This window comes from Corylus avellana, chromosome ca1 (genome assembly GCF_901000735.1).
Source record: "Corylus avellana chromosome ca1, CavTom2PMs-1.0".
In the NCBI taxonomy this organism is placed as follows: domain Eukaryota; kingdom Viridiplantae; phylum Streptophyta; class Magnoliopsida; order Fagales; family Betulaceae; genus Corylus; species Corylus avellana.
Window position 1 is genome coordinate 29,223,394 of NC_081541.1, and position 21,987 is coordinate 29,245,380.

Here is a 21,987-nt window from a genome sequence, read left to right on the forward strand (position 1 = left end):
TCTTATAATAATAATGAATACAGAGACCTCTATTTATAGAGAGGCTAGTAACCTAATAGACTAAGGAAAGGTAAACCTAGTAGAATAAGGAAAGGTAAACCTAGTAGAATAAGAAAAGGTAAACCTAGTAGACTAATAGTAAATAACAAGTAATATTCTTAACACAAACAGACAATACGACAGTTGACAAGTCTTCCGTTAAAAGCAAGATGAGAAATGTGACTGAAGAAGTTATTTGTCTTAAGGCCAAAACTTAATTGTCAAAATTAAAATTTCATCGAGGGCAAAATTCAGAAAATTTTGAGACAATTTCCCCAAATCTGTTAAAAAAAAAAAAAAAAAATTGTCGTTTTGCTTGTACTTTTTTCAACCCCGATAACAATCATAATTCATACTAATGTCTTTTAAAGAGGAGACAATGGAGGTGGGTGGGGTGTTGTTGCCCTTATTGTACTGCTATGACCGCCGTGATGATATAGATTGTACACCGCTTGATCTAGTGTTCCATCTCTGAAAACATATATGTAGGCAACGTATGCCATTTCGCGCCACTTCCTCCTTCGATCATGTATTTGATGTAATGGCATTCCCCTATTCCAAATTTTAAAATATATATATGAAAATTGTTTAGGCAAATGCAAAACTCTTCTACAAAACAATTTTCACCTTTATATCATATCATAACATTAAAAAAAAAAAAAAAACTTTCCAAAATCACATTAATAGAGCTTAGCTACCTTACTAATTTAAAAATAAAATAACAAATTTCATGTTACCAAAAAAAAAAAAAAAAAGACAAACACAAAACATTTAAAAAGAGACAACTCAAATGTAAAAGTAGGGCTGCACAAGCAGTTACGGTTAGCAGTTATTGGCTATAACCGCAAACGTTTTTAGCCAAAGTGTTCCCAAAAAGATGAAACGAACATGCTATTTTTTGGATCAGGCAATGTTTTTGAATAAGGTTTAGCCTAAAACATCACATACCACATTATATTTCATATACATACAATCATACATGGCCAAAATGGCAAAATGGCGTCGTTTTGGATGTTATATTATATATATATATATATATATATATATATATATAAGGGTAAGCGGTTATTAACCGCTTTTCCCTACTCCTAAAACTGTTAACCGCAACCGTCCTAGGCGGTTAGTAGTTTTTATAACCATCTACCAAGTGGTTAGCGATTGGTAAGACAGTTATTAACCGCTTTTTCCTACTCCTAAAACTGCTAACTACAACCGCCCTAGGCGGTTAGCAATTTTTTTGAACCGCCTACCAAAGAGGTTAGTGGTTATAAGTGGTTAGCAGTTGGCAGAGCGGTAATACCACCCCATTTGAACACCCCTATGGAAAGGAGAAACAAATGTTACAACATCCCAACCCGGCTACTTCAAAGTTATTTTAACTAATCCGTATGTAAAATCAGATAGCTACTATGGTAAAATAGATAAATAAATAAATACTTGAAAAATAATATTTAAATAGAATAATAAAAATGAATATGTAAAATAAGGGGTGGGATGTGTCATGAATGTGCCTTTTTTCGTTGCTCCTAAAATCCCTTTAGAACCCCTTCGGCCTTCGTCGTCACATGTGGGCGGTTACAAATAGATGATTACTCAAATCCGCCCTCCATTGAGAGCGGATGCAGAGGCGGAAAATAGGGTGATATACAACCCTACCATCACTTTTGTTATTATTAGAATATTTTGTGTTTTCTAATATTATGTTTCCTTCTAGGGTTTATTCTCTTTTTTTAGTTATTCTAAGTTTGATTGTTTTCTACTCATTAATATTATCTCTTTTTAAATAGAGACCTATATAACATTGTCTCATATAATTCAATATGCAAGATGCATGGCAAAAACCACACTTTAGAAAAGAAAATACTGATTGATTTAAAATTTAAAAATTCATTATCACAGAATTTATAAAATCGAAAAGATATTTTAGCTTTTTTTTAATTTTTTTTTAGGACAAAATGGATGGGAGTCGTACATAATAGCTGTACGACTGCCGTATTAGATATTTCATATTTGGAAGAGGAGTACCTGATGTGGAAGAGATCGGAGATGTCTGGCAAGTGGAGGTAGAAGTTGAGGGAGTCGAGGAAGGCTCGGTAGGTGTAGACGTGGAGGCCGTCGATCCTCGGGTAAGGCAGCCTGGGCCTTGGCAGCGGCACGTCGGGGTTTCTCTGCGAACCTCCGGCGGGGTAGGTGTACTCCTTCCAGGGAAGGGCGACGTTGCTGGAGGGAGGAAGGCCCACGAAGCCCAGCGTGGCCATGATAGGCTCCAGCTCGTCGTGTGTCACGATGGGCTTGAACGTCCGCGTGAACCACAGCGCAAGCTTCTTTGACATGTGTCTTAATGCCTTCTCCACTTTGAATGGGCCTCCCACCATTGCACACCGAACTTCCTCCATTGAAGAAGAAGACGAAGAAGCAGACGAAGAAGAAGAAGAAGAAGAAGAAGGAGAAGGAGGAGATTTTGTATTTTCTGGTGCGTAGGACTCAGAAAGGAAACAAAGAGCAGAGCAATCTAGCGAGGCAAATTTGAGCCTACTTGTTATTTTGTTTCAAAGCGGTGCCTTTTTGGCGTACGTGTCAGGTAGTGGCTGGATCAAGGAAACCCAAGGTCTCTCCTTTTCCCTCCTTATTTTTTTTTGACATTTTTGTTCCACATTTTTAATTTTTTATGGTTAAATCACTTTAAACGATATATTATACTCTATTATTTTTTTTAAAAAAAAATTATAATTATTATTTTAAAGTAATATCTTTAAAAATATTAAAGAATGTTGATCCACTAATCAAAAGCATTAAGATCGGGTATTAAATTAATTGATACAACGTTATTCCACAATGGTCACAAAATTTCTTAACTAGAGGTGTAGAGAAAGATTTGAAGATACATTTATTTGAGGTTGTAATGAATTTACAAGTGAGAGGGCTAAAGTTGTAGGATTTTGGTTTTTGTTCAAAGTACATGAATAGTGTGAATTTATTAGATTTAGTTGATGTAAATACGTTGTTTAGGAAAGTTTACCCCCTTTTTTTCTTAAGAAGTAATTTTCAAATGGACACAAATTTTATCCAAACTGCCTTTAACCTTTTGGATTTTTTAAAAATTAATGTTTAGGTTGTTAGATTAGTGAAATAGCAATAAATGACTCTTAAAATATTAAAGAAAACATGTGAGAGATGACACTTGGCACTTATTAGAATAGGTTAAAAGAAATTTCCGCCCCTTCCAAATTAGGGAGAAAAAAAATAACACAAGTTCAAAAATTCACTCAAATTAGAAAAGTGAGGACGGTTGTAGGCTACTTTGCAAGCATGAAGAGATATTTCATATGTATTTTTTTATTTCAGTCATTTTTTCCATTCTTCAATTCAAAAGAATTGTGAAAACAACAAAATGTCTTGTGCCAATTGAACCAAATAATATTTAGGGTTAAATACTTTATTAGTACCTAAGTTTACAGATTTTTATTTTTTCCCACCTGGGGTTCAAATCATATCATAGATGTTAACTGACTTACGGGAAGGATCAACTTAGTACCTCTGTTAGGTTCTGTTTGCCCAAACTAACAGAATGCCACGTGTCGTCACATAGGAATGCTACGTGTCTTAAAAAATAATTAATAATAAAAAAAACAAAACTTTCAAAAAAAAAAAAAATTGAAAAATTCATGGAGTGGCTTCAGCAACTCCTAGGCCGGCCGCAGGGGGTGTGGCTGAAGCCACCCCCAATGACCAAAATGGGGGTGGCGGGCCACCCCCATTGGCCAAAATGGGATGGCCACCACCCCATGATTTTTTCAATTTTGTTTTTGAAGGTTTATTTATTTATTTATTTCAATTATTTTTAATTTTTAGGACACGTCATTTTTATGTGATGACACGTGTGACAAATCCTAACGGAAGTACTAAGTTGGTTTTTTCCCATAAGTCATGTACTATTTATAATAGAATTTGACCCTAGGTGGAAAAAAAATAAAAATCTATAAACCTAAGTACTAATAAAGTATTTAACTATAACATTTAAAAACAAATGACTTTCGCTTTTGAGCTCTTTAGATTGGGAGAGCATCGCCGACATGAGTTAAATTTAACATTGAGTTGAAAGTTTGTTAAATAGCGCTTTTTGTGAGTTTTGTGATAATTTTAAAAATAAAGAGCTCAATAGGAATGCTCCCATATGTTAAGATAATGTTTAAATAATACTTTTTTTAATGTCTAAATAATATTTAAATGTTTATCATAGTAAATATTAGTGACATATATGAGGGCGTAGGTAATATGTGTGACATGTGGCTAGATGGATAAGAATAGCCACCATTTGACTAATACTCACTTGAAGAGCCAACTGTTTGAGTATATAATTGGTTTTTGTTTGTCAGCTAAACCTAAATCCTTCAATTTAGATAGTTTATTGAAAATGATCGGTTTTAATTAGTAAATTGCCTTCCTTAGATTAAGCCATACAATGTGTTGATTCAATTTTTGGTTCCGATAAATTATTAGCCAACGATTTTTCTTTATGATTGAGATTCCATAAAGAAATCCATCATTATATTTAAATAGTTAAACGCTTCTCTTTCTCTTCCCTTTCCTTGAATGAAAAAAAAGAAAAAAGAAAAAGATAACACTTAATCCCTTCAAACTACCACTCCAATGATAATCTACTCTCTAAACTACCAAAACAATGATAATGTATCTTCGATTTTAACAAAATGACGAAATTACCCTTACTAAAATAAAAACAAAAATACTAAAATTTATTTATTTATTTTTAAATTTTAAGGGTATTTTTATCTTATTGAAAATTCTAGAGGTGTAATTTCATCATTTTGTTAGTATTGAAAAGTACATTATCATTATTTTGGTAGTTTGGGGTAAATTGTCATAATTGATAGCTTGAGAGAGTTAAGTGTACTTTACTCAAAAAATAAAAAAAAAACTTAATTATAAGATTTTACATTTCGAGTAATCGAATTAATTCGATTACTCGAAATGTAAAATCTTATAATTAAGTTTTTTTTTTTTTTTGAAATATGTTCAGTTTTTTTAGTTTTATTCTCGGATAGTGTTCTTAAGCATCACCTAGAAAGTCATAAAAAATAAGAAATAAAAAAAAAGTCATACGTCTCATCCTCCTTAATTGAAACAGAGAAAACAGAGCAAAAGAACCAATGGAGCTCAGTTGCAGAACTATCCTCTACTTCATTTCTCTACTATTATTGTTCCTCTCATCATCATCATCAACAGCATCATCGTCGTCGTCGTCAATTATATCAAGATTTCAAGAGTACCTCCAAATCAACACAGCCCAGCCGAGCCCCCAGTACGCTGAATCGGCCGATTTCATCCTCTCCCAAGCCAAGTCCATCGCGCTTGAGGCGCAGACCCTGGAGTTCGTGGAGGGCAAGCCTCTGATCCTCCTCAAATGGCCCGGCTCCGATCCCAGCCTCCCCACAATCCTTCTCAACTCCCACACCGACGTTGTTGCCGCCGAGCACGACAAGTGGTCGCACCATCCCTTCAGTGCCCACCTCGACCAGCACGGCAACATCTACGCCAGAGGGTCCCAGGACATGAAGTGCGTTGGCATCCAGTACCTCGAGGCCATTCGCAAGTTGAAGGCTTCTGGGTTCCAGCCCCTTCGCTCTGTCTACCTGTCCTTTGTGCCGGACGAGGAGATTGGCGGCCACGATGGTGCCGGGAAGTTCGTGGATTCCGATGTTTTCAAGAGTCTGAATGTGGGCATTTTACTCGACGAAGGTAACTGATTTTTAGCACTATTTAGTATTGTTTAAGGTAATTTGTTGCACTCTGTTTTTAGGTATTTGAGTAATTTTGGGAACAGGGTTGGCTTCGACTAGTGAGAAGTACAGGGCGTTTTATGCGGAAAGGGGTCCGTGGTGGCTGGTGATTAAGGCTACTGGGCAGCCAGGCCATGGGTCGAGGTTGTATGACAATTCTGCCATGGAGAATCTGTTGAAAAGCATTGAGAGTGTGAGGAGGTTTCGAGCTTCGCAGTTGGATTTGGTGAAGGCAGGTTTAAAGGCTGAGGGCGAGGTTGTTTCGGTGAATATGGTGTTCTTGAAGGCGGGCACGCCGACTCCAACTGTAAGTTAGACTCAATTTTGGAGCTTTTTTGTTGATGGATTGGGTGTCATTTTAGGTTAAGTATAGTATAGAGATCCTGCAATTTTGTTGTCTGGCAAATTTTGGCAGCAAAGAGGAGATTTCGCCATCTGTTTGGGGAGGTCCTGACAGAAAATTTGCTGGGATTCGGTGACTTGGAAGTTACGCCAATCATTAGAGGTCTAAACTATAAAGTCCAACAGACCAGTACAATTGGTGAGTTGGGAGACATATATTATGGAGGTGTTACAAAAACCAGTACAATTTTGAGCACTATTTGCAGTCCCACAAAAACTTTTTTATTTTTTATTTTTGGTTATTTTGGTAAGTCAATTTGGTTAAAAAGCCTTGAAACCTTCTTTTTTTAGCCTCATCAATTTGCCCCAAAAAAAAAAATAATAATGAGTACTATTCACTCACCAAATGAATAAAAAAAAAGGTTTATGTTTCCCTTTTTCTTTTTTGTTTCTCTCTCCTCCTTTTGTAGTTAAAAAAAATATATTTAAATAGAATAGTGAAAATAGATTGTTAAAATAGTAAAGCCGTTAGAGATGCTTTTAAAATAAATAGTTAAAATAGAGAAAAGTGTACTTTTAATTATTTTAATGAGTAAAATTTGGTGAGACCGCTAATAATGCTCTTACAAGAAAACCTTAAAGTATAAGTGCGAGGCTTTAGAAAAGACATGCCCATGATGAGATCTAGGCCTCGAGACATTAGGCTTAGGTTACGTTTGGTATGCAGAATAGCTATTCCATTAGAAAAAAATAGATAGATTTTATTGGAAATGAAAGAAGGTGGAATGAATTAGTCTTGGAATAATTGAGAGGGATAGCTATTCCTGAATTTAAGGAATAGTCTTTCCATTATGGGCCATATGAATGGCTATTTCAAGTGTTAAGAGTATATGTATACTTTAACATCAATGCCATTTTATTCCATCTTCTTTCATTCTTAATAAAAGCTATTACTTTTTTCTAGAGGAATAGTCATTCCGCTTACCAAATGTACCCTTAATCCTCATTTGACAAGCACCTAAATCTCACAAATTTACAAAATTTATTGTTAGAATTATCTTTTGAGAAATGCTATTTTGTAGACTCCTATACACTAGGACGACATGGTAGTAAAAATTGGCCCTTAATTATCTGTTTTACAAGTCCGTGTTGATCTAAAGGCTGATTTTAACTGTCATGTTATCGTAGTTATATGGCAATCGTATCTACTAAGTAGCATTACTCTATCTTTTATGTAGAAGGTTTAGAATAGTGGCCAATGAACTCTAGCTCAGATAGCGCTTTCTCCCTCCCATAAGAACATTGAGGCTCACTGAAAGCATGCATAAGTTACCGATTAAAGAATGGTGGTTAGACGTACTTGTTATCTCTTACTCTCTTCCCATTATCACAATGATATATGTTCTTGGCAATTTAAAAGATGTAAGTTTCTCCCTTCTTGTGTATCAGGGTTTCGTCATGAATGTGCAGCCATCTGAAGCACAAGCAGGTTTTGATATTCGAGTGCCACCAACTGCCGATCCAGAATCTCTGGAGAGACGGATCACTGAAGAATGGGCACCTGCTTCACGTAATATGACATTTGAGGTAATGATTCACTTTTTCTGAACTGTATTAGCATAACAAGGAAGAGACCTTTTCTTGGTTATTGCTGTCAAGCTTCAAAAATTTCTGTATAAAATTGTGGGAAACCACAAAGCTTTTAAGAGTGTGCTTAAAAACTGTAGAAGGCGGATATGTACTCTGTAAAATCAGGATTAGGGATAGTTAGCATGCAATATGTGGTAGAATCTACTTAAGACAAAAATGGTGTGAATTGTGAAAGAGGATAATCTTCAGACCATGGTGGATGCTTGATTCTTCAATCAAACAAGGACAAGGCCACTCTAGTTACCCCTGGAATATGGGTGGAACACATGCAGCCATTGCCTTGAATTTGATGCTGTCACTGGTGCTTTTTATTGGTTGTTCTGTAGATGTTGAACTGCATTCTGTATATGTGTGCGGTATAGAATAAAATTTGTTTAGAGATGGCTCCATCAGGTCCACTTTAACATGCCTACATTTGTTGAAAGGATTGTGTCTGGAAGTACGGACTATCATGATTGTGGGAAGTTCTTTTACTTCATTTGTTCAGAGCAGAATCATGGTCCTATTGAGATCAACATGATAACAGAGGGTCAACACTTTAGGAATCTGGGTTCTCTTTGGGGACAAAAAATGTTCCTTTATTGTTGTTGCTGTGGTATGATTATTTCTCCCTGTTGTCACTTTCTCTAATTGTTTGTAGCTTGGGCAGTTTAAGCAGAAGGCTTCTGTGCGTGATAAGTTTGGGAAGCCAATGCTCACCGCGACTGACAGTTCTAACCCCTGGTGGACCTTACTAAATGAAGCTGTCAGAAAAGCTAATGGCAAACTTGGTAAGCCAGAAATCTTTCCCGCCGCAACAGATGCTCGCTACTACCGCGAACTTGGCTTGCCAGCAATCGGCTTCTCTCCTATGGCAAACACTCCTATTCTCCTCCATGATCATAATGAGGTGACTGTCTTATTCAACATGCTTGTTGGTTATGAATATATACTGTTTACCGCATGTTTACATGGGCCATGAGTTAAAATCTATTGTGAGATCATATGAACATTGTTTTGTGTGTGTGAGCAATCCACATGTGAGGCTGCATAATCTGAACTAAGTCAAGTTGATGTTGGCCCCAGGCTGCAGATTTAAAGTTTTATCAGAAAACCCAACAAACTCTCAACACCAGTGACAAAAGAAATCTAATGTATTGGCAGAAATTGAGAGAACAATGAAAAGAGGTTCCAACTCTTGATATAAGAGCTTGCTGTCCAATGATACAGCCAGGTTCTTACTCAATAGACACCCTCTAAGGAATGGGGTGTCAGCCTTTTTATACAGAAGCTCAAAGCAGACTTAATATTCTAGGAACAGCCTCGTGATCTCTAGACTTAAAGAACAACTCTGGAGATCAGACTCCTCTCTTTTTAGATACTCAAAAGATATCAGACACATCAATTACACTCTTTATCAAGGAAGACGAATAAGATTTCCCTGGATTTTCACTCTTTGACTCATTTATTAATTGGACATCAGAGATTGGTTTTATTTAATTAATTCTTTTCTGTATGACTTTTGACCTGCCAAGGACTGGTTTCAGTTCCAGCAACAATTGTAATGCTTGCTGCATCACAATTTCTGAATGTTCGAGAGTTGTTTGTTTAGTTTTGAACCAAATCAGAAGCCAAGCGCATCATGCTTATGAGCTTTTCTTATCACTAACCTAGATTACATATTTAAGCTTGGTTCCTTAATCTTTCAACATGCAACTGATGACTATCGCATTTTCCATCCTGTTGCAGTTTCTAAACCAAGATGAGTACTTGAAAGGAATTGATGTCTATGTGTCAATAATCAAAGCTTATGCATCTTATGTTGAACATACAAGAAAGGAGGGCTCCAGAGATGAGTTATAAGGGAGCAGGGCCGATACTCTCAATCTCAAGTCAAACGTGCCTGATATCAGTTTCAGTCTCATTATTGTATAATAGTGATGTATCAATAAGCAGGGCAACAGTCCCCAAAAGGTAGCTCAATTGGTTGGCGTCTACGCTTTATAAAGTGAAGGTCACTAGTTCAAATCTCTACCCCTCCCCTTATGCGAACATGTCAAAATAATAATAATAATAATAAGCAGGGCAGTAGGACGTTTGACTACTATGTATGCTCCAAAAGACTGATTGATAGCATTACTTGCTGAATGTTTGATAAATGGAGCAAAACCGCATTTAGCATTCTTTTCATTGATTGAACAACATATGCACCTTGAAACAAATCATTCTACACTCAATTAACCAAATTAATTGTTGTACATCTAATTGCTTGTTATCACAGTCTAATGATCGTATCTTTGTGCTGTTTATTGCCTCTCAATTTTAAGATCCAAGGTCATTTTACAGCTTTTGACTGTCTCGTTCTCTAGTTTGCCTGAGAGTTCAGCATTTTTCTGGTTTCTTTCATTGCTTCTATTGATACTTGGCAAATGCAAGTAGCATGAGCTTACGCACTCTTCGTCGTCTTCTACCAATAATCCCCACAAGAGCATACTCCATCTAGAAAATGATGGTACCGAATGGGATCTCTAATCACTATAGTTCGTTGTTCGATCTTCGTTATGAGTTTTGCGAAAATATGACAGTCTCCGCAAATCCTAATGTTTTTCTTGATCCTGATCGTCTTCTCCCTTGACAAGCTCATCATACCAAAGACAATTGCCAGTTTCTCACTGTGGTATCGAAGTGAGTCTTCCCTCTGCTCACCCTCAAGATCTTGCAAGACAAAATTCGTGTCTGGGACATAACCCACTCCCATCAATCTATGAATCAACTGGTTCAGCTGCTTGTTGATCTCATCTGTTTGTGGATGCGAGTTATCTCCTAAAATAAAAGCATGTATCTTTTTGCTGACTTCAATCCAGCTACACCCTGGTTCTTTTCTGATTCCTCTAGCTTTCATGGTCCTCCTGACTTCTGTAACATCATCCCACCTTTGAGAATTTGCATATATATTAGATAACAGTATATAGGTTCCTGCATCTTCAGGATCCAGTTTCAGAATTTGTTTGGCAGCATGTATAGCTAGATCCACGTTCCGGTGAACCCTGCATGCACCAAGCAAAGTTCTCCATGTCACAGCATCGGGTTCACATTCCATTTGATGAATTAACTTGATTGCCTGATCAAGCTTCCCAGCCCTTCCAAGCAAGTCAATAATGCAACCATAATGCTCTCTTCCTGGATTGATCCCAAAAAGTTTCTTCATCGATTGAAAGTAGTACCAGCCGTCTTCTACAAGCCCGGCATGGCTACAGGCAAAGAGAACCCCAAGAATCGTAATATGGTTCGGTTTTGCACCAGAATCTTTCATGGATTGAAACAATTTTAAAGCTTCTCTGCTGAAACCGTTTTGGGCTAACCCTGCAATCATGGTGCTCCAAGAGATTACATCCTTCTCCAACATCCTAGTAAAAACAAAGTTTGCGTCGTCCATACTGCCGCACTTGCAATACATATCCAGAAGTGCATTATTAAGGATTAGATCTCGATCAAACTTCAATACATGAACATGGACCTGCCTGCCCAATTCTAGAAGCGCTAACCCAGTGCAGGCTCTTAACACACTCGTTAGTGTCGATTGATCAGGTGGAAAACCAGAAATTTTCATGCTCTTATATAGATTCAAAGCTTCATCACCATCACTGTTTTGAGCAAGGCCCCCTATGATAGAATTCCAAACAACTGAATCTCCACTCACCACCTCATTGAAAACACCTAGTGCCGCTTGCAACTCGCCCAATTTCGAATAAATATCTATAAGAGCGCTCCGAACAAAGACATCATATTCCAACCCAGCTTTAATTATCCTAGAATGAAGCTGTCTGAGATTCGATAGCCCATCACAGGCTCTCAAAACCGAAGAGAAAGTGAACATATTAGGCACGACACCTTGTCTAAGCATCATTATCAAGAACTCCAGGGCCTTGTCATTGAGCTTAGCATTAGTGTAAGCTGAAATCATGGTCGTCCACGAAACAACGTTCCTTTCAGGCATTTGGTCGAACAGTGCCTGTGCTTCATCCAAGAGGTTAAATTTGACGTACATACTGAGGAAAATGTTGATCAAAAAGGTTTTGGGCTCGTTCCCATGTGCAAAAACGTGGTTATGAACGAGCTTTCCTTCTTCGACAGCGCCGCGAGCCAAGCAGCACTTGATGAGCTCCGAGTAGGTGATAGAGTCGGCCCAGATGCCGTTTCTTTGCATAGCGTCCATGGCCTTCATGGCTCTCGGGAGGTCTCTCCGATAGCAGAAGTTAGTGAAGTCATCGAGCAGAGACGACGAGGAGGCTGGCAGATTCCACGACCCAATGGGTGCGAGAGAGTGAGGACGTGACAGCGAAAGCGTAGGCGACGATTTTATGCTCTTAAGCTTCGAAATTGCTTTCATGACTTCAAACTACCAAGCATATTGAAACGAAAGAAAATACACTCGCAGATTTCATGTGAAACGCACCGCATTGACGCCCACATCCACTTCAAATTACGCTTGTGGAAGGTGGGACTCAAGTAAGAGAGGATTCTTGATCTATTACCTATAAATATAATTATTAGAATTATGTCATATTAATATTTATTAATATTTTATAAATATAATAAAACATTGATAAGTACTTACTTGTATAATAAAATTTCAATTATTTAATTTGAAATTAATTATTAAAGTAATAAAATATTTTAAAAATTGATAGGCTCGCTGAATGCTAGTATATGTGAAACGCACCGTATTGATGACATTCACATCCACTTCAAATTTCGCGCATATAAGTTGAGACCCAAATTCTTGATCTATTATGTATAATTTATTAAATCTCAATTTTTAGTTTCAAATTAAAATAATTCAGAGTATGTAACATTAGTTTTTAAAATGTAAGTAAATATAATAAATATCGAAAATGATAACTATTAGACATAAATATGATAAATATTTAAATGATAAAATCTTAATTATTTAATTTAAGAGAAAAGTTTATTGTGGAGAGAGATAGAGAGAGTTGTAAGGCTATCAATTTTTTACACTAAATTAATAAATTAGAGTTAAAGGGTTTTACCCGTTTAATTAAACGGGTCGAGTTAAGATATATTGATGCCTCAACACAACACGACATGATCTGAACCCGACATGCAACATTTAAAACTTTGAATTTTTGATACGACCCAATTCGACAAAAATTCAACACGAAATTAGTATGTTATGATTAAGAGTCGTTATATGAAAATGGAGAGAGAGACATGACGTGGGCTGAGATGTGTGTGGGATGGGGGGGGGGGGGGGGGTTGGGGGTGCAAAGGCCCAAGTCCAATGATCGAAACAAAAGGTCCACATTCACTCTCTCAGTCTGCCCGCATTCCTTCCTTCCTCATCGGTCGCTTTGTAAAAATTGATGCTTGAGGAGAAGAGAAGGAAGCCACCCCTTTAACCATTTTGCTCTCTCTCTCTCTCTCTCTCTCTCTCTCGGCTCTCTCAAATTTTACAGAGTCTAACAAAACCCATCTATTATGGCTCACAATACCCAAAAACAGCTTTTTCTCCGATTGAATTGAAGAGCAGAGCTACCCGGCTAAGCTGATTCCGTAGCTTAGGAGGGAAAGAAGAGAGAGAGAGGGATATGTCTTTGAGAATAAAGGCGGTGGTGGATAGGTTCGTGCAGGAGCTGAAGGAAGCGCTGGACGCGGATATTCAGGACAGGATCATGAAGGAGAGGGAGATGCAGAGCTACATCCAGGAGCGCGAACGCGAAGTTGCCGAGCGCGAAGCCGCTTGGAAGGCCGAGCTCTCTCGTCGCGAGGTAATTCTATCATTTTCCCGTTCATTCAAATCGCTAAAATTTGTATGCTATGGTTTGATTTCCTTTCCAATTGTATTGGGTTGAGATAGAGACTGATATTCATATTGGGTGTGGACTTTTCAACTTCCTTGAGGTCTATTTTTGGTGGAATCGATAATAGGTTTTTCGCAAAAATCATTATTTCTCTCACCTAAGGAAGAATACCATCATATAAAATGTCTTTGATATTTAGTTATAGCTTGAAAAGCGAATTATCAGAAGCTTACTTGTAATGTCCCACTTCATGCTAGGATTGACGCTGTTCTTTTATATATATATATATATATATATATATATATATATATATAAACCATGATGAGAGGCTTTCACATTAATTGTCTTTATAAATGGTTTGAGTATAAGTTTCTCATCAATGTATCCAGTGCACGCAGCGTATTGCTGTTCTGAAAAACCATGATGAGAAACTTGAGTGGTGTCCATGTGACCATAAGGTAGTAGTTCATTTTTTTGTTGTCAGCTGCACAAGCTTTTTGTTTGTGTTAAATGTTATCAACATTATGGGCTCGTTTCATAAAACTTTTTAAAGTGTGGGTTTGCTTTTTAGTTGTGATGTAACGTAAAGGTGAAAATAGTTTGAGTATTTTGTGTTTGAAGTTGTATATGTTTCTTAACGGGCTGTCCAGATTTCTCCCATAAGACCTCCTCAGGCTGCTGGTTTACACCTGTCTTGGAAATTCAATGATACTTTTGATTTTCTACATACCTGGAAAGGCCTGAACTCTGATCTAATCACGACTAACTTCTTCAATACATTTGCCGACCAGCCTATTAATCACTTGTGTTTTTATAGAATGGCATGCTTGTTCTAGAGTTAAAAAGGTGTTGCATGTTAAACAAATGGAAATAAGCTTGGAGCTTTGCAGGAAAATTTATGTTGTTGGTTTACATGTCTTCATATATGTGAACATGGTTTAATATGTGAAAAGTAGATCAGTGCTTGACTGTTTTATGTTCTAGAGTCTCAGACATTATTTTGTCTTCCAGGCAGAGATTGCCCGACAAGAAGCAAGGCTTAAGATGGAGAAAGAAAATCTTGAGAAGGAGAAAAGTGTCCTAATGGGAACTGCATCAAATCAAGACAATCAAGATGGAGCTCTTGAAATCACTGTAAGCGGTGAAAAGTATCGATGCCTCAGGTTTGCAAAGGCAAAGAAATGAGGCTTTACATGGAGGGGTGGAAGAGAAAAAAACGATTTAAAGATGCAAATCCATGGTTGGGTGGTACTTCTTTTCTTCTTCTGGAATCTGAACTTGCTTTGAAGCCAATTTTCTAGTCAAGAAACTTCATTCCTTTAGGATGCTTCAATTATGTACATGTAGTTATCTCAGTGTAATGTGAATTGACCATGCCTACGGGCCTATTATTTAATTCAATGTAGAAGATAGGTTTTGAGATTTTTATATGATTATCCATACTGCCATAAGATGATAGAATTGATATGCATGACTGAGAAATTAGTATGATTTGTTGCTCTTGAACTAGGATATGGCAGTACCATATCCAAGTGAGATATTTTAATCTCAAGTAGTCGCCCATATGAACTCCCTCTTTCTTTCTTTTTTTGGAAGGGTGAACTCCCTTTTTCTGGTAACAAATATAGAGTTACTTTCACACCTCAATGTTTTTTATAGCCATCTGGTGCCACCTAGTGGTCAAACGGCGGGCTTGAGATGAGCCGTAAACTTGGACATCCTAAATTTGATTCCGCACTAAGAATTCGGTTGGTAAGGATGTGTATTTGGGATTTACGTCTTAGGGGCGGGATCGAAGGAGTTTAAATGCCGGTCCATTATTTCATAAGAGTAAAATTGTCATTTTACTTTTTTTTTGGAACAATTTTACCCTTATAAAATAAGAGATTCCGGACCGAGGGAATTGCCTTAGTGAGGTTCCGATGCATACAAATTATTTCTTTTTTGATAGATGCGAAGGAAATAGCCTGTGTATTAGGTTGCTCTATTGGGAGGGAGACGAAGTGTTGAGACTCCAAAAATGGGAGCCCGGAGATTGTTCTGGAACCAGAAAGTTGCCATGTTTTGAGGGCTCGACACAACCCACTTCCTGTAGAACTGCCCCACGATCCGCTGTGCATGGGGATCATGTATGCCTGATCCATGGCGCACCTGAACATCTTTGAGATTTGTGGACACATGAAAAACGTGCAACAGAAAAGGTGGCCAATGGGCAATGGTGAAAAACCTCGAGTGGCAAATTCTCCCTGTTCCTTTCCATTTTCTCGGGAAAAAGAGGGAGAGGTATCGAGATATTCTGGAGTGACATCTGAAGGTGAAGGAGTGCGAGAAACCCAATAAGGAGATGCCACCCAATATTAAAAGAATGCCCACGACGTTTTCTACTATAGAAAATGGGTGGAGAAGGGAGTTAACGACAGTTACTGTTGACTCTAAAAGCCCGCCCTTTTCGACATACTCAAAAAAATGTTCAAAATAACCCTACCCAATGCACTGTTATTGCTGAAAGTCACAGACCCTCGATGAATCTAGAGCAAACATAACCACTGTCAGAACTAACAATCTGGAAAAATATTTGTAAAACAGTAACATGAGCCCTCATGACTTTGGTAGCAGATTGCTTTTGGTTGTTTCCATCTTTTGTTTCAATGGTGTTTTTGGCAGCGGGAGAGGGACAAAAGTAGCAGCAATTTCAGGTTTGCAAGGCATTGAATCGCAGAAAAGCAGCCTTTTACATCACAAAGGAAGGAGATCTGGTTTATTTGATGTCATGAGCTTTGGGGCTCGAGCAGATGGCCAGACTGACGATACTAGGGTTTGTTTTCCTCTCTCTCTTTGAAACAAGTTAATTAGTTTATTCTTTGTGAACAACGTTGTTTTCCTTTTCGTTTTTTGCTTTATGATCAGAGGTAGAATAATACCAAACTCCATCCTCTCCATCTTTAAGTCTTTAATCTTTTTACCTTTGTGCTAGAACAACTTAGGAAAGTTAATGGAGTTCAAAAGCACAACTACTGTCCTCAGGAGTGGAAGCAAATGAAGCTACAATCGTTGTGACTTTGCTATCCTTTTCTTCTTCGGATTCATTTTGGCTTGCCGAGTTTAAGTCTCCTAAAATTACCCTTTCTAATTTTTATTAAAGTTACACTAGGAAGAATTCAGTAATTTTGTGCTCCTTATGAATGAAAGACAAGCTTCAGCTTCTGCGAATTTTATATAATACAGATTTTGTTTGTACTTTGAATCAAATTCCCTCCTTTAATTAATGGCTGCAACTTTCAAAATGTTCTAAATTGGCTGATACAGACAAAAGAAGTCATACATTCCACGCCTTCGTCCACAATAGCATGAGGCCATCATTTTCTGATCCCAAATCGCTTCTTAAGAGTTTCACCAAGATATCATATCTTGGTTTTCGTTTGAAACTTTTTTTTCCTACTATTTGTTCATTTTTCAGTTTTCCTTCCCCTTTCTCCTACCATGGTCCAATAAGAAATTTGGAGATCATCTATTCCGTTCAATTACTGCAGAGTTTTTCTAGAAAACTCAGTTGTATGTTGCGCGTATTTATGCGACCTCTGTGCTGTGCATGGTCGTAAAAGCAGCCGGAGTTGCTGGCTCATTACATCTGAAACTCTATGAAAAAACTTCTTTCTGACTTGGCTTTCACTCTTCCCTCTGATATTAAGAACTTATAAGGGGTTCCTCCCTTTTTTAGAGTTTCTACTTTCTCGTTTGTATATATTTTCGGAAATCACCTCATCTTTGACTAATGGTTACCTAGAATGACTGTAGCTCGTTTATAGATTGATGGCATGAAATAGATGGATAGGTTAAGCATATGTGTATAATGTACATATTTACCTTGTTGGAATTAACAACTGATATTTGTCATTCCAGGCCTTCAGAGCAGCATGGAAGGAGGCATGTAAGTCCTCAGGTTCAGTACATCTTCTGATACCAAAAGGGACATACTTGATTGGCCCCATCAAGTTTGCAGGCCCATGCAATAATGTATCATCTCTGACTTTTTATCTGAAGGCAGGATTCTGACTTAATCTTTTCAATTTTTGTTCTATTACCATTTGTATACCTTACCATCAAGTTTGATCAAGTCATCTATCTATGATTAAATTTGAGGAATTCACAGGGTTATTTGAAGGCTACAACAGACTTGTCAAAGTATGGATTCAGTGCTGGTTGGATTGAATTTAGATGGGTGGATGGGCTAACCTTGACCGGAGGTGGGACCTTTGATGGCCAAGGTGCCAAAGCCTGGCCTTCCAATAACTGCCCCACTCATTCCAAATGCATACTTCTTCCAACTGTAGGTTTCAAAGCTTATACCCTTTGTCATTTCATTCCTATAGTTAACATATTGCATATAAGAGTAATGCTATTTAGTAGACCGTTATATAACTGTCATACAATTGAGATGACGTGGTAGTAAAAATTAGACATTCCTTTTTTTTTTTTTTTTTTTTTATAAGTACTAATTCAAGAACTGATTTTCACTGTCACATCGTATAGCAGTTGTATAACAATCTATTAAATAGTATTACTCTTAGATACAGTTATATAGCTTTCAACAAAATCCTTCTCTGTAGGCTTCACCTAAAAAAAGTGGGGAGGGAGCATGCTGGTTTTTTGAGAGATAAAGTACATTTGGCAAGTGGGAGGAAGGTTAGAGCAACAGATCGACCATGCATGACCTAAGGCCAGGATTTACAGTAGGAACATTCAAAAAATGGAAAAAAAAATTTGACAGTGGAGCCTAAAATACTTCTATGATGCAGCCCTAGCTTTATTTCTGGAATATTTGACTGATTTTTCTGTTAAATCTGTGCTTTGGGCCAGATTAGCCTGGAAGACTTGAGAAAAGCATGATGTAATGATTGTCCTGGCACTTCAGTGTATAGGTAGCTGAGACAGTGAAACAAGAAAGTTAATTAGCAAAACATTTTCTGCTTACAGAATTTGAAATTCATGGCCATGAATAAGACAGTTGTCAGAGGCATAACTTCGCTGAATAGCAAGTTCTTTCACATGGCTCTTGTGGGGTGCAAGAACTTCAAAGGCAATAACATCAACATTTCAGCCCCAGCAAACAGTCCTAACACTGATGGCATCCACATTGAGCGAAGCTCTAGTGTCTATTTTTCTGGAGCACACATAGGTACAGGTGATGACTGCATCTCAATCGGGCAAGGAAATTCTCAAGTCACTATCTCAAGCGTTATCTGTGGACCCGGTCACGGCATTAGGTACCCTGAAATCAAATCTCCAATGTTTTTAACCTTATGTTTACTCACAGACATTCATCTTTTAATCTATCGATTATATATCTTGCATACGATAGCGTCGGAAGTTTGGGAAGATATCGGAACGAGGGAGATGTAAGCGGACTTGTGGTCAGAGATTGTACAATGACAGGCACCTCAAATGGCATTAGGATCAAGACATGGGCCAACTCTCCAGGAAGAAGTGCCGCCACCAACATGACATTTGAGAACATTGTCATGAATAATGTGACCAATCCCATTATAATAGATCAAGCATATTGTCCATTCTCCTCTTGCACTTCAATGGTATTTTTTTTTTTTTTTTAGTAGAGGAAATTTTGCAGCAATGGTTTTGGTTTCTAGCTGCTGATGAAAATCTCATTGGTAACAAATTGCAGGCACCATCTGGAGTGAAGATCAGTGACATATATTTTAAGAACATTAGAGGGACCTCATCGTCGAAGGTAGCAGTGGCATTGGAATGCAGCAAAGGGATGCCATGCCAGAATATTTACCTTGAAGATGTTCACTTGGACCTGTCATCAGGGGAGAAACATGCCACTTCCACTTGCAAAAATGTTAAAGCTAAATACATTGGCACCCAAATCCCTCCGCCCTGTACTTAGTTTCTATGTTACATGGGATTCATGCTATAACTTGCTCCAATGCTGTATGATCTTGTAGAGTAATGCTATAAGTTTTCGTAGAGTCTTCTTAGAATCATCACAAATGTGATGTAACTTTTAAAATCACTGTTGAATTTGAAATGTGATTTATTGACTTTTGATCTATTGGTGATTTTAAATGTCACATCACATTTGGAATGATTCTAGAAAGACTTATAACATTACTCGATCTTGTAGGATCTTACACTTTTAAATGAAAATGTTGGAATATATTCATGTTTCATGGATATTGCATAAAACCTCGTTTGTCTTTTTGTTTTAGGGCGAGGGTTTTTCATTTTCATAATTCGCATATTCGCCACCTTAAAATAGTGTTTTCTCATTTTGGGGACTTTCCAAGAATAGTAATTTATTGTATTTAAAAAGTATTTCATAGTTAAGACTTTCCAAAATAAGCATTTGTTCTCAAATAGACGACTTGCCATAAAATTTGAAATCATCATCGTTATTGAATTTTGATCATTTGCCTCTTCTACAATACAAATCTAATACATGTTACGAAAATATAAGGAAGAGACAAGACCAAGAAATGAGTGTAAGAGCATCTACAGCATACTAGCTATTTTAGGTATTATCTTTTCAATACAAACTAAGTTGATGGAGAGGGAGAAAGAGAGAAGAAAGGGAAAAAAGAATAAAAAAGGCATTAGGTAAACTTTTATATTTGAAAATTTCCTATAACCAAAATTTTATTTTAAAATATTTGCTTGAGAAGTAGAATAGTTCCTAATAGCTAAATGAAGCATTTGAAGATATGATGGAGATGCACCAAGAGAGAAAATGGGAGAAAATTGAAATATTGCAAAAAGAAATGAAGGTGGCTTCGAGGGAAATATTGAGGAATAATCTCACATTGCCTGTGGACAAGATCTTGGGCATGTTTATAAGGAATGTGTAACCCTCTCTTATCGAACTAGTTTTATGAAATGAGTTAGGCCCACAAATTTCTTCATAGTATCAGAGCTTACCACATGTTGAATGTGACTCATACTACTTATTCCCTGACAAGGACCAGAAAAAATATTGGCCTGTACGTGAGGGATGATATTGAAGAATAGTCTCACATTGCCTGTGAACAAGATATTGTGTATGTTTATAAGAAATAGACAACGAAATACAAGCCAATATTTTTTTTTTTTTTAATGTAATTTTAAAAGTAAAGTTTGACTGTTTGGTAGCAATTGAAAAAAGACACGAGGAAGAGAGAGGGAGACAGAGAGTACTAAAACACGGCTACGTACGCTAAGCTACAGGGTTCCTGTCTCAGAGATTCATTCCAATAATGGAAATCTATAAGAGAGAAAAAGACAAAGGGAGGGAAAGAGTTTTGTCTTATTGATTTTTTTTTTTTTTTGGGAAAAATTATAGTTTACCGCCCTAAAGTTGACAACATTTTTTAATTCGAACATCAAAGTTTCAATTTTTGCAATTCACTCCCACAAAGTTTCAATTTTTTTTAAATTCGACCAATATTATCTCAAAATTACCATATTGCCCCTTTTTTTTTTTTTTTTTATGTCAAAAAAAAAAATTTTTGGTGCAAAAATGGCCAGATGGCCATAGCCAACCCAATTTATATATATATAAAATAGGGGTAATATGGGAAGTTTTAGATACAATTGATCAAATTACAAAAATTTGGAACTTTGGGAGGGTGGATTGCAAAAATTAAAACTTTAGTGTTCGAAAATTGAAAAACACTGTCAATTTAGGGGGGTAAACTATAATTTTTCCGATTTTTTATTTTTTAAACTAAAGCTTTTGTAAAATGATTGCTTTTGTGGTGGTTTGAACTTGTGCTCAATATGGCATATAAGAAAGAGAAAGATAAATGAGAATTAAGGTAGTTTGGTTTATTACCTAGAGCTATAAGTTAAAGTCTTTTTTTGCTACACCTTTCTTTGATTATTTATTGTATACAAACTATTTATAAAGAAATAATATAAATGTTACACGTCTCTTTTACTTATACATTAACAACCATCTTGTTACTTTTTGTAACTCTTGTCACTTAAATTCTTGTAAAATTTCACATATGTTAATTACATGTCAGTGACGTTGAATACGCTCTGTGATGTGATGTTTGGGATAGTGTTACGTTTTGAAGGACGTTGATGTAGATCACTATTAAATTTATGGACAGAATGACCATCTTCATTTATTGGGTTTATATAAGTACCTCCCACAATATCTTTAAAATTGAGATAGCCAATTTGATAATGGGCATACCACTAGTAGTAAAAAAGTGATTAACCATATACATACATATATATGATTTGATTGTATTTATTTGTTTCTTTATTTAATTTGGATTTCTAATATATTTTATATGAATTTTATAGATATAATGATGTATATGTTGTTATATCGTAAATATTTTATCAGTTAT

At 36.7% G+C, this 21,987-nt stretch overlaps 4 protein-coding genes across 5 annotated transcripts; 3 read left to right on the top strand and 1 right to left on the bottom strand.

Moving 5' to 3' along the window:
- Window positions 1-5,153: 5,153 nt before the first annotated feature.
- LOC132188072 (uncharacterized) lies at window positions 5,154-9,915 on the top strand. Of its 2 annotated transcripts, none has more exons than XM_059602485.1 (5): window positions 5,154-5,796; window positions 5,882-6,144; window positions 7,629-7,766; window positions 8,470-8,718; window positions 9,558-9,915. In XM_059602485.1, the coding sequence occupies exons 1-5, from the start codon at window positions 5,208-5,210 to the stop codon at window positions 9,669-9,671; spliced, it is 1,353 nt and encodes a 450-aa protein (XP_059458468.1). In that variant the 5' UTR covers window positions 5,154-5,207; the 3' UTR covers window positions 9,672-9,915. The 2 variants fall into 2 exon arrangements, with proteins under 2 accessions (XP_059458468.1, XP_059458475.1); XM_059602492.1 differs by having other exon boundaries at window positions 8,479-8,718.
- Window positions 9,916-9,975: 60 nt separating this feature from the next.
- On the bottom strand, window positions 9,976-12,272 carry LOC132188061 (pentatricopeptide repeat-containing protein At2g03880, mitochondrial). The gene has a single exon (XM_059602474.1). The coding sequence runs from the start codon at window positions 12,196-12,198 to the stop codon at window positions 10,276-10,278; it is 1,923 nt and encodes a 640-aa protein (XP_059458457.1). The 5' UTR covers window positions 12,199-12,272; the 3' UTR covers window positions 9,976-10,275.
- Window positions 12,273-13,140: 868 nt separating this feature from the next.
- Window positions 13,141-15,058, top strand: LOC132165132 (uncharacterized). Its single transcript, XM_059575630.1, has 2 exons — window positions 13,141-13,597; window positions 14,642-15,058. Exons 1-2 carry the CDS (start codon window positions 13,418-13,420, stop codon window positions 14,813-14,815), a joined length of 354 nt encoding a protein of 117 aa, XP_059431613.1. The 5' UTR covers window positions 13,141-13,417; the 3' UTR covers window positions 14,816-15,058.
- Window positions 15,059-16,220: 1,162 nt separating this feature from the next.
- LOC132169292 (exopolygalacturonase-like) lies at window positions 16,221-19,556 on the top strand. The gene is made up of 6 exons (XM_059580352.1): window positions 16,221-16,445; window positions 17,531-17,671; window positions 17,781-17,957; window positions 18,605-18,894; window positions 18,990-19,218; window positions 19,311-19,556. Exons 1-6 carry the CDS (start codon window positions 16,221-16,223, stop codon window positions 19,536-19,538), a joined length of 1,290 nt encoding a protein of 429 aa, XP_059436335.1. The 3' UTR covers window positions 19,539-19,556.
- Window positions 19,557-21,987: the final 2,431 nt, after the last annotated feature.